This window comes from Plectropomus leopardus, chromosome 1, assembly GCF_026936395.1.
Source record: "Plectropomus leopardus strain MGB_pleo_1.0 chromosome 1, ASM2693639v1, whole genome shotgun sequence".
In the NCBI taxonomy this organism is placed as follows: Eukaryota; Metazoa; Chordata; class Actinopteri; order Perciformes; family Serranidae; genus Plectropomus; species Plectropomus leopardus.
The window spans coordinates 20,908,515-20,921,364 of NC_142176.1; the positions used below are offsets into that span (position 1 = coordinate 20,908,515).

The 12,850-nt window shown below is 39.3% G+C and overlaps 2 protein-coding genes across 4 annotated transcripts in view; one reads left to right on the plus strand and one right to left on the minus strand.

The window, feature by feature from the left end:
- sbf2 (SET binding factor 2) overlaps window positions 1–12,748 on the minus strand; it is a 127,767-nt gene extending 115,019 nt beyond the window's left edge. For 2 of the 3 annotated variants that reach the window (XM_042486169.2, XM_042486090.2), the window contains exon 1: window positions 2,043–2,200. In XM_042486169.2, coding sequence (XP_042342103.2) covers window positions 2,043–2,097 — 55 coding nt within the window. In that variant the 5' untranslated portion in view covers window positions 2,098–2,200. Of the gene's footprint in view, window positions 1–2,042; window positions 2,201–12,590 lie in introns of those variants that run through there. The other variant, XM_088077483.1, reaches the window with a different exon arrangement.
- Window positions 6,794–9,288, plus strand: adma (adrenomedullin a). The gene is made up of 4 exons (XM_042488607.2): window positions 6,794–6,930; window positions 7,503–7,605; window positions 7,743–7,868; window positions 8,041–9,288. The coding sequence occupies exons 2-4, from the start codon at window positions 7,511–7,513 to the stop codon at window positions 8,342–8,344; spliced, it is 525 nt and encodes a 174-aa protein (XP_042344541.1). The 5' UTR covers window positions 6,794–6,930; window positions 7,503–7,510; the 3' UTR covers window positions 8,345–9,288.
- Window positions 12,749–12,850: the final 102 nt, after the last annotated feature.

The window sequence follows — 12,850 nt, forward strand, 5'->3', positions numbered from 1 at the left end:
AACACTGACTCCATATTCTGTGTTAACAACTAAAATTAGAGTTTATGAAATGATGCAGAATTTACAAGTACTGATTCACTTTTTTCAGTGTAAGTCTGATTCACTGTAATTTGGAACCGGGCCTATTCCTCAACAGATTGCATGCTGAGCGTTATTTCCAACTGATCCATGCATAGTAATCTAACAATGAGAATTGGGTCAGGCCAGTGGAGCAAAAAACAGTGCATGCAGCGCAGGCGGCTTGGTGATGACCCAGGTAGGGATCCTGGTTTGCATTAATGAGTGAGGTGCACAGGAAAAATCTGTCGTCTAGACGACCTCCTGCATGTTACTGTAAGCAGACTGGTCCCTACAAGCCAACTACACTGGGCACGGGCTCTGAATAGTTGGAGAAACACACAGTCGTCATTATATTTTCCTCTGTATTTCAATTTAAAAGTCATTTTTATTTTCCCGTTTTGAGAAAATCATTCCCACTTACAAACAAGGGCCTCTCTACGGGGCTCTAACCAAAACCAATGACTGCTACGCTACATTACACTCAGCAAAACATAATAAAAGTAGACAAATACAATTCAATAAAGAGCGGTGTCCTCCAGAGAGGCTTACATGTGGATGAGACATAAGCCTGTCGCAGCGCCCTAATCAACCACAATCTGAGATGGCAGACTTTTATTGCTTACTCTCTCTCTGCAATCAACTTCATCATCATCAGTGGGTCAGCGGAGAATAAACTAAACTTGTGGTCCCTGTGTCTTGTTGTGGCAAGACTGCCTGAATGTGAATCCATTCAGACTCTTCTGGTGACGCCAGGAACATTTTGTCCCTGGAGCACAAAAAAATTCATTTGTCAGTTGGCGCTGGGATGCACAGAGCTGATGAAAGACAATTTTTAACCTATTGTGCATTGCTAGCTATGGTGACTAAGAGGATTCAGCTGCTCTGGCCCCTCTTTGACACACATGGCGCTGGATGTATGCCACTGAAAGAGGAACTTTAATTTGTTCTCTTATGGCAGATTAACTGAATATTTTTACTTTTTGCAGCAGTATCCTAACAAGTGCATGAATGGCAATACATTGTGGTATTTACAAAGTGACATTCATCATTTGGGAAAATGGGAAAATTATAAATGCAAGGATTCAACATGTGTGCCAAGCCAAAATGTTTTTAACTACTTATCTATTAATGCTTAAAAATGTGTGTGAAGCTGTTTCCTTGGATAAGAAGAATGTGAGGCTGGACCTGAGGCACAACATGTGAGAGGAAGCATGGGGAGCTCCCGGTGCAGGACAACAGTGGAGAGGGGAGAAGAGGGAAGAGGATCTGGCTGAGCACAAGGAGGACTGCCTTTCCTCGCAGCTGTGTAACGTTACGCCCATCGTGAAAAAAGCTGAGCACTCTTCCGGCAAAAACAACTATAACACAACAAATCACTGACAAGTGTGTCCAGGATGCAGCGAGGTAAAAACAGACCCCAAAACAGAGCGCACAGGACGGGGAAATGGCAACAAGATCACCGCTACCAGCGAAACAAAAACGCAAAACATGGATGCAAAGAGTGGCTAGCTATAACAATCCTCACCTCGCTTCTTGGCAAGATACATATGATCAAGGCGGTGCAAAATTTGCTTTAACGGGATCATTTGTGAGCATTATTTATCCACTGTGTCCCACTTTTGGGAAATGAAGCAGCCCCGAGCCCTGACAGGGGCACAATCAACAGGGACAGGATGTGACAGATTTTGAATCCATGAAAACTTTCGATTGATCAAAGTCAAATATTGCAACCTGTCGTCGTAAACTTAAACTGGTGACTTGCAATCAGATGTGTGCTTGATCTGTTAACACATACTCGCCGCGTGATATTCACCATCTGGTGGGGTTATTAGGGGAAAAAAGGAAAGTGTTCTCAGTCTCGCCTAGTAGCTGTGCGGCTAAGCTAAGCGCAAAGCTATGTAGCATCAACATCATCACACACTGACTGACGGCCTGGACACAAACCTCAGCCCCCTGCGAGCCGCCCCGCCGCCACAACTTACCGGCTTTCTCCTGATCGTATCCCACGACAATAAAATAGTCAGCAAATCTAGCCATGTCTGCCGATTTTCCCGAAATATACCAACACAATTCAGCATTTTTCCTGCTTCCAAAGCACAGCCATGTTTGACAGAAGGAGTGCCACTGCGCTTGCGTGAAGGAGCGGGAGACATCCATGGGCGTGGGCCCTGGAGTTTACAAATACAGCTCTGTGTCCCGATAGAGCCCTTTTTTGGCTCTGAGCAGGGGGTCCAGACCTTTTTGTGTCCAAGAAAGCCTCCACACCAGAATAATATTCTATTTTTTTTTTACTGGAAATGTGGGAAATATATTGATAATAAAGCAGAGTGGGAGGCATGTAATCATAACAGTGAAGTTTGATGCAAGAGGAGGGGATTTACAGAGGTCAGATAAAGCCATTGTTTTGCAAGTCCCAACTCAAGTCCAAAGTAGGTTTGCAATGGTATGAGTTTCACAGTCTGATAACTGTCTCAGAAAATATCAGAAATATCTTACAAGTCAGAATAACCCTTAAAGGAATGAAAAAAGAAGGGAAAGTTTTGGTTGAACAAATGTTTTCTCACTATAATTAAGACTTTATGAAAAAAAATCCCTTTTTGAAAATAACTAAAATAAAGGTGAGCTTTTCAATCCAGTTGCTTTTTTAATAAATAGTGTAAGCAAATGTATGATCATTTTCAACTTTTATATAACGGTATACTTTAAAACCGGCATATCAATGAAACCCTAGTCCAAAGCAAAGACAGGCAAGTTCCAAGTCAAGTTTAAAGCCAGAGCTGACCAGTCGCAAGTCAAGTCCCAAGTCCTAAACACTGAATTTTGAGTCATAAATATAACAGAAAGCATTTAATTACAACAGTGGGTGCTGCCTGGTTAATGTCATAGGAGATTATCAGAGGTAGGACAATGTTTTGCAAGACACAAGTAAGTCTCCAGTCTTTGGACTCAAGTCCCTTTTCAAGCACCAAACCAAGTCAGACAAGTCCCAAGCACTAAACGTTGAATTTCAAGTCCTAAACAAGTCATTTATTGCATTTATTGCATTGTATTTATTGTATTTATTTCTAAAAAACACTGTCACTGTAATTTATCATAAAAAACGACGGCTGACATTGGACTTTCAAGCATATAAATCAGAACCACAGCACAATTTTTTATGTTTGTGTCCTGTCTTGTATTTAAAGGTCCAGTGTGTAGGATTTAGGGACATTGGTTGGCTGAGAAATGGAATATAATATTCATAACTATGTTTTCATTACTTTATAATGACCTGAAAATAAGTCTAGTTGTGTTTTTGTTACCTTAGAATCAGCCCCTTATATCTACATACCGAGTGGGTCCTCATTTACGTAGATCGCCATGTTTTTCTACAGTAGCCCAGAACAGACAAACCAAACACTGGTTCTATATAGGGCCATTCCCGTTTTTGCAGTGGCCACCATGGTTCTCCTACACACTTGGCACACAGGAGAAGTTTTAGTTCAGTAACTTAACCAAGATGCCACTAAATTCTACACACTGGACCTTCAACTCACCTCATATTGAAAAAAAGTCTAAAATTTCTCTTGTTAAATTGGCTTGGGGGCAGGTATCGAGCATGTATTTTCAAGTAAAAAGGCTCAAGTCCAAGTGAAGTTGCGACTCATTGGTCTTAATATTAAAGTCCAGTTAATGTCCAAGTTTTTTTTTTTTTTTAAACTTTTTTTTAAGTACAGTCTTAAGTCACCAAATGTGTGGCTCAAACATGGTTGCATTATGAAACTATGGGCTCCTGGGCAAAGAACTCTTGGAGGTCTAAAACTTCAGACTGAAAAGAGCTGGCCCGAAGACTAAAAAACACTAATATAACTATTCAACACATATATGGAAGTAAAACTCTGACAGAGTAATGTAGAATAATTGAATCAATGACATATTGCACCACTTCTCTATATTTGCAACCCTCATTTTTTCTAATTTAATCATTTCTATTTGTCAAAAGATTTGGTGCAAAAAATACTAATTTAATTTAAAAAAAAGGTTTCATTTTTCCTCATAATATGACAATGCTGCTTCATATGCAACATTACAATGATCAGGGATTGTTCAATGGACTTGCATATTTGTGTGTGTTTTTTTTTTTATTTTTTTTTTTTACCCATTTCACTTAATGCTCCAATTTTGTGGTAAGTGCTGAAAAATGAAAAATGATAACTAGTGCTGTCTCAGTCAATAGTTCTTCTTTTAAAGAACTTGCTCTATTAAGTTGGTTGTGATTTGACATACAGTGTGAGGGGCAGGACAAACTCGTGTGGTTATATTGAAAATTTAACAGGAAAAGCTATGTTTGGGAACAGCACATGGAAATCAGTGCTCTAGCTAATGTGTGTGTGAGGAGCACACAAACCATCATCACTGCCGACAATAGCAGGAACACAGCAAGCAATTTCCACTGCATTTTCTCTCACTCTTCAACTCTCTGGCTGTTTTCTTTGTCTCTCTCTCTCTTTCTCTCTATCCCAGTTATTGAGATAGTCAAATAGTTGAACCAGAGCCAAAACATGAAGAAATACACCGTGGCTGTTTGTAGTGTTTATAATTGCACAAGAATTATGGGAAAATCACAAGTTCTTGAACAACACACATTTCCAGGTGACAAACAATTCTAGGCTCATCACACTATTATAATTAATATGAATCATACGTCATATTTGTGCCTTTGGGGTTGACACCCTCTTTTCCTGGCACACCTCTCATTAGTTGCTCAGGTTTCCTGTGACACACACACCTGCTCATACAAGTGTAAGGTCATACAAAAGCTATCAATCATCCCACGAAAGAAGCTTCATGGAGGACACGTAAAAGATATCTATATAAGGAACCAAAAAGCAACAGCAGAATTTTGTTGTCATGATTGCACAATCTCCTGTTGTAAACTAGACAAAAGGGATTACTTATCTGCTGGAGGCAATTCTCATTACAAAGTGCTTACAAAACATTTTTTGGTTTACAGCACATGTGTTTGACATTTATGTATTCTTTGAGTTAGGTCGCATGAGATATAAATACCCTCAGGAAGGTTCTGTGTCAGGGACTTAAAACAATGCAATATGAATTATAGGATGCTGAAATGCAAGAGTGGAATGTCACGTGTTAAGTATTTCTAAAATTATGTTGAAAGAACCCAAAGGACCGTTTTTCCCCTTCATTGAAACTGAAACAAAAAAATCAAAACTGAAAGCAATACTTAGACAGACTCTACAAAATGAATTTACACCACAACTAGGGGAAATTTCTGTAGTGGAATTTCTATGTTGAAAAAACAAATGACTTTCTCTGGTTTTTACAGCAATTTGTAAGAGCGTATGATATCAATGTTACTTGAATCACAGTGTTTCTGAGGTGTGGAGGATCTCTTTATACAAAATGCTCCTCTCAGACACAGATCAACACTAGCTGTGATAAACAAGTTGTAAACCCTTTAATGTTTTATTTGTGATGGCATTTTCTGTTTATGTTTCTGTATGGGGACTTATTATCCACATCTGCCTCATGTCTCACTGTCAGGGGTGTTGTTTTGAGCATTACAGACTAAACATGAGTAAAAATCAAAGGAAGAAACATCTTTCTCTCTGTGTTGCACGGGGACACAGTGTGGCCATGTAATACGTGCTGCAGGCAGGTTTAAAGTGACTCACTGTAATGAACATCCCATGAGGTGCGAGGCTGAGACATACAGGCAGACTTGATGGCTCCCCCATTATCACCTAATAGATTCATGTGTTTGCATTCCTGAGGCAAGAGGTGAAGTAATATTACCTTATAATTTATAACAGCAACAAATCAGCCGAACTATTTTAAAAATTGTCTAAGCCAATATTGTTCAAAAGTCCGAGATTGTTGTTCAAGTTCATTTTCTGACTCTGGATTTATTTTTAGATAAAGTGTAAAATTCCATTTCACATTTATCCAAATATCAAAATAAATGACATGGTACGTCCAGAGTCAAATATTTGCCTTGTATAAACAAATACAATGAGTATATTGTGTTTACAGTTGGGCATACGTTCTATATTTAATCAGTTACTCAATGCTTGTCTTTCTCTACATCTCACATTTGTCATGCAGTTTACTTTCAAAGCTGACATGGAAGTTCACTGCGTCAGGGAGTGCCCTGAAAAGCAGACTTAGGCAACATTCCTTAAATTTTATTTTATACAATTAGCCCATTGGACTGAAAGGAACGTTAACAAAAACTAGAACTAATTGACCTTATAGTTCAAATAAACAAGATGAATGTTCTCTCTTGTGATTATTTAGATTTCTAATACCCCCTGTATAGAAAGCAGTCAGCTGAGATGAACATATTGTACTCTTCAAAGTATGTGACTTACATAACTGGTGTCAATTGATTTGTGGCCATTATATACACATACAGAAATAAACGAAACAACATTTTTTGAGAGTTGTGAATTTAGTCGATGCATCATTTGTACTGAGCTGTTAAAATGTTAATGTTTTGACTTGGCAGTGAAAACAGGAAAGAAGGGCTGCCCTGCACTTATTCTATATCTGTTTTCTTTAATCATTTTCATTTTTTAAATTCTTGATCTTTTTACCGTGGCACATTGCTGTACTAAATGAACAGCAGCACAGCAGTAGTGCACTGGATGGGGTGGGGGGAAAGGATGAGAGACTGTGTCAGTCAATGAGCCCCTCCCACCTCGTCCTGTATAAAGGCTCTCGGTCTGGTGTGTAGGAGCTATTAGCAGAGTGACACAGCTGCCTAACAGAACCAGTGGCAATTCCAAGAAACCTGTGGAGTACTCTTTTACAGCTGACAATACAAGAAGAGCTTTTTCATACAACTGAATAACCAGAGAATTACAGGTATGTGCACCTTTTTTTAAAAGAAGATATTGCTGTGATTTGCTGTGCTACCAGCTGATGGCTCTGTATTTGCTTTTTTGAGGTCGGGGCACAAGTGTAGAGACAAGGAAAGGTTATTTGCCTGGTTATATAAGCTGTTTAGCTCTTAATGTGTGCGTCTGCTGCCCTCAAGGTGTAAAGCATCTGACAGAGGCAGTACATCATATAGTTGCAATTGATTTTTGCATTGTTTTGTTCTACTTGATAAGGTGACTGAGTTGAGGAGCATTTTGTTTGACTTTTGAGCTGAGCCTATTTTGGACCCCTCATTGATAGACTGTCCTTCGCATTATTGGCCAGGGGCCCAAAGCATGGTTGTAGGTTTACTTAACTGAGGAAATCTGACCTTAGCTTAACTTTTTAAATAAATGAATGATAAGTGCAAATAACTTGGCTTTTGGACTCTTGTGCAAGCGAGTGTCAGTGTGGCACTCAGGGGACTAGGAGGGAGTTTTACATGCATTTTGGGATAGTTAAATATCAATTTATAGCATAAATAAATAACAATCAAAACTTTTCTCTACTCTCCACAGGAGTCAAAATGCAGTTGATCTTCCAGTCCTTCCTCTCCTGCTGTCTGCTGGCGACAGTAGCACACTGTGTGGAACTTGAAGTAAATCCGGAGCTGAGGAAAAGGTGATTAAAAAAGGACTAATTCATGTAATTATTAAAATGTTTGCTAACATGTGACAGTCTGCCAAGTCTGTGACAGCTGTACCCTGCTGAATTATCTTCCTAGGACTAACTGACTTTTTTTTCATCTCTTATTCCAGGCTAAGCATATGGCTCGGGAGCAGACTGAGACGGGATCTTGACAGTGTATCAGTAGAGAAGACAGCAGAGTCTGGGAACTTTGTCAGACCAGAAGATATCAGGGATACTTTGCTGCCACATTCCAGGTAAGCCCCCAACCATGCAATTCTAAAAGTCAACAAATTATCATATTTTGTCATCTAAATGTATTCTGCTAGTCATAATTACGAATACAAAATTGAAGTAGAGAAAACTCAGCAATTAACAACTCAGCAGTGAACTGCATGGATTAACGTCCTCTCTCCCTCTGTCCTCCAGCACCAACTCCAATGTCCGAACCAAGAGGTCTAAAAGCTCAACCAACCAGTCAAGAAGACAAGGTTGTTCTCTGGGCACCTGCACAGTGCACGACCTTGCTCACCGCCTGCACCAGCTCAACAACAAGTTTAAGATCGGGAGCGCCCCTGTTGACAAGATCAGCCCACAGGGATACGGCCGGAGGCGTCGATCTCTCCCAGCACACAGAGTCACACTGAAGCTAGAGCAGGGCAAGCTGAGGCCCGTGTGGAGCACAAATGACTCACAAGTTCACAAGCTCGAGGCTCTCCTCAGACGGACATGAGCGGGACTTCGCCAGAGGAGTTGGAAACAAAAGCAAGGGAGTTAATGTCCTCTCTCTGTTCTAAAATTCTCGAAATGCCTCAGACTTCTGCCAAGTTTTTCCCGGCACATTTATTCAAGGCATGAGAACAGAGTCAGAGTAAGACTGGCTGCACTGGGTTTCTCTAGAGGCTGAGCCTCGCAGCTCAGCAATGCAGAGCAACTGCAGCTGGCGTACAGACACTGGATGGCACAGCGTGAAGCGAGCTACAGGTGCTGCTCTCTGCTTGGCAGGGGGAAAGGAAGAGTGCTAATACCTGGCAAAGTGGACACATCCTCTGGCTTAAAGAGGGAACTCTCTTTTAACATTCTGGGACTTTACACATTTCTTCCTCAAGGCCAGGACTTTGATAAGTGCTATCCTCTAAGGATTACACCACAATGTTCCAGACTGTCAGTACTTGTCTGCACTTTTCCATTTGGACTTAAAGTCGAATGAATCATCAGGAAAAGACATCTTCATCACAATGCCAAACAAGAAGATAGGCTACGGAGCTCTGAAGCTCTCAGTTTATATCAAGTTTTGGACACTGTATAAGGGAAAATGCCTTAGATTCTGTGAGATATGTGCCAGTCCACAATGGATTGAAATATACTTGAAATTGTTATTGTTTGTACAAAAACATGTGCAATCTATATTTGTTTTTATTGCAGGTATATGTATATATGAATTCCTTTATTTAAATATGATATAGAGGTTACATTAAAGTACTTATGCAGATAGAACTATTTTTGTACAGGAAGAAATATATATATGGGCATTGTAGCTATTTGTCATTATTCTTTTGCAAACTGTGGTAATAGGATATGTGTTTTATATGTCTATTATATATTTGTAAATGTGTTCTATTTTATTTGTGTCAAAGCAATAACGTTATTCAATAAACATTTTGCATACAAAATCTAGACCTTGTCCAGACTTCCTTTGCTCGTGGCTCTTGTAAATTGAAAGTGGCATTCTATTGTCTGGAGCACACTGCACCAGCAAGACACAGAGCACCTGGTCTCTGTTAAGTGATTACAGGGTCTCATTAGAGCCTCCCCTCCTCTTACTACATTCCCCTAGTTATGACGCCCCCCTTCCCCTCAGAAAAAGGGCAGACAGGGTGCCAGGCGCATTCTTGCTTGGTTCAGCTCATATTTGTTGGCTCACCCCACACCACAGAGCAGCCCTAAAGCCATCAGAGGAGGCTGAGGCTTTAGCTCCATCTGTATTCAATGGTAGATGGTTGGGACACGAGAAGGCCGATGCAGGGGGTTCCGGTCTAACATTCCTGCGAGAGCATCACAAAGCAGTAAAGCACTGATCGTGACCTTCACATTCAAGCAGACCCCCAAGAGGCTGAACAGTGCTGAGAGGCTACAGACCTCTTTACTTGACACATTATCACCCCTCCTTTCACATTTTTTTTGAGTTCAGACTACACTGCCAAAGGCATATATCGCAGATTTCCTTTTTGGCTGTATTCCTTTTTCTCTCTTTTTATTCAGACCAGGCCCACAATGCAAAGGGTACAGAATGTGCACTTGCCACTTTGGAAATGTGGTAGTAGGGACAATGTGGTTTGAATACGCCATAGGGTAATGGATCATGAGGGCCGACTGAGGATATTCCAGACGTGGCATCTTGTTGTTTAGTTTTGCTTGTTTCCTACTGCAGAGATATACTAATTTACTACAGAGACCACAGCACTTCATGTTTATAAAAGTGTCATTATTAGTAAGTAGAAGTGTGCTGTTCAAACATTATAGTATGATTGTGAGCAGGTCAGAAACAAAGTGATTGTCCAAACTGTAATTCCATGTTCTCTATTGCCATCTAGTGAGATTAGATGAGTAAACTGCAAATTTAGTTTTTTGGTTGTTCTACAATTTATTCAATAAATCAGACAGCTGAATTTAATCAAAGTCTTTTTTTAAAATAAAAAGTGAGAGCCGCAACAAGTAAGAAACGTGTATTACTTAAATAATATTGTTGGATTATATAGTTCTGTTTTTCAGTAAAGCAAATCATACAAAAATGTAAAACTGGGTAATTTTTTAAGAATTACCTCACATTTTACTCAATGTCTCATAAATAATGAATATACATTTCAAGTTTACTATCATCTTACTTAAATGCTATGAGCAGATCATTGTGCATTCTGTGTATAAGACTAGATAGCGTCTTAGATTTTGGATATTGTAATATCATCTTTTCCTGATTTTAAAGGCTGCACTACAGTTAAATGATGTAACTTTCTGAACTTATCAGACTGTTCTAGCTATTTTGTCATATGTCTTCCCCACTTAGGGATTATATCCATACTACTGATTATTATTTATGCAAAATCTCAATTTAATTTTTCATGAAAGTACCATTTGTCAACCCACTAATATCATTGCAATTTCAATATCAAGTTATTTGGCCAAAAAATTTGATTTTCTCTTAGATCTAGTATGAGCAAGTTTTCCACATCAATAGGCTGTACAAATGGTTAACTGTAAGCTTAAAAAGAAACTGTTAACAGTGGGGCGCACAGATGCTTGTTCTCTTGTTTTACCACTGTGTTTGCTCAGAACCTGCTCTTTTGAATGGACAGATTTATACTTAGAAAGACAGCTTACAATATTCCATAAAAGATCTGGATTTGGGGGGGCTTCACTCTTTCTTAAATCATATTTTTTTTTATCTATTCCTAATGTTCAAGCATAAATTAAATAATCAGAGTATGGCTTCTGAGTAGCCACAGTTTACCTTAGTCAAACACTAAATGTAATAGGTAATAAGAAATATGTGCACTGCATCCACCTTTTGTAATGTCTGTGGTGATTTGTTGCATTTATTGTATTTTGTTGTTTGGTTAATTGTTGTTTCTATTTTTATATTAATGTGTATTTATGTGAAACAGTTGATGTTGTGGGGCACAAGACAAATTTTAGAATTAGTTCTGACAATAAAGTGAGATCAAATGAAATCAAAATCAATATTAGATCAGTAAAATAAACAGCACCTATATGTCAATAACACGAGATCTGACCCACAAATGACTGAATGGTATGAGGCCATTTACAAAACAAACAACACAAATGTGCCATCTAGTGGCTCATTAGATTATGTGTCTACATACGGACTGGGAATTTAGTTTCTACACACAACTCTCATGATAAAAAAGAACATTCAGTGCTACGCACTTCAACAAAAGCACTCAGCGAAGAATAGACTGAATAGATTTAGATCTGGCACACTCTTTGTACACTATGACTGTGTGCCAATGTCACGCTTACTTCAGTAAGCCAATCAGCTGGTGACGTGATCAAGGAACTGATCAGTGTAGGACAAGTGGAAAAAATAATACCCACGTTCCACTACTTACTGTATGCTAAGCTCCAAAACTTTTTTTTTTCCACTGCCATGTTCAGACGGCTATTGGCAGAATTATTTTGGGACCTGCTCTTTTCAGCAGGAGGAGGTAAGACATAAAATTTTGCTAAAATGCAACTTAGCGAAAAGGGACTGCCTGGAGCCGCTGAAAAAATAACAATCAGGACCTACAGTATTAATAGGATCACCGATTAACATAACTGCTTGTTTAACTGCTTATTAACACACAGTTTTGTCACTATTGATGAGAGGGGAGGACACAGATGAATAATCAGTCTGACGATACTACTGTCAATCAAAATGATACAGGCCCAGAGCTAAGAGTCAGTCCTCTATAACCAACTCTAAAAGTAACCTAATAACCTGGGTTGAGAGGATTAGCCTCGTAATCTCAAACACTGTCAGTCTAAATCCGGGGCTGTGTGTGGCCAAAGCAGTAAATCTGAGCTTTCTTCTTGGCTGTGTGAGGAGTTTACCTACAACTGAACTGTAATACAAGAGTGCTGGTTGTGCTTTGCAAAGGCACCAGAGAAAGTTCTTTGATCTACATTACTTACTACCCTGAGATTGATGTTACCAGCAGTACAGAAAGCTTTTAGTTTTTTTGCATCATAGACAAAATGCATGCAATAATAGAGACATTTACTCTTGCCATGACGTACACTGATTAGGTAAGTCCAGGTGACTGTGCTGTAACAGTCTTTATCATTGATGCAGGACTGTAGTTAAAGAGGCAGAATCAAGTGCAGGGCATTTAAGCTTTGAGACAAATTTGTCTTCAAGGTGAAAAGTGTTATATTATTTGTACATTTTGTGTTTATCAACAGAAAAAGGGCACCCTTACCTTTCTGTTATTGCTTGCTTGTCTGCTCATGTGATGTCTCTGCAAAATGTCCTGCAAGTGAACAAAACATCCACAAGAGGACAGGATTAGTATCTAAGAAACACATACACATTAAACCATTTTGAAAATAATTCCTACTAAACCCATTAATACTCCCCGAAAACATGAGGCAGTGCAAATGACCATGTCGGCTGAGCTCTGCATTTGCTCGGCTGATGTCCTTGCACTGAGCTGCAGCAATGAAAGAGTTAAGGATGGAG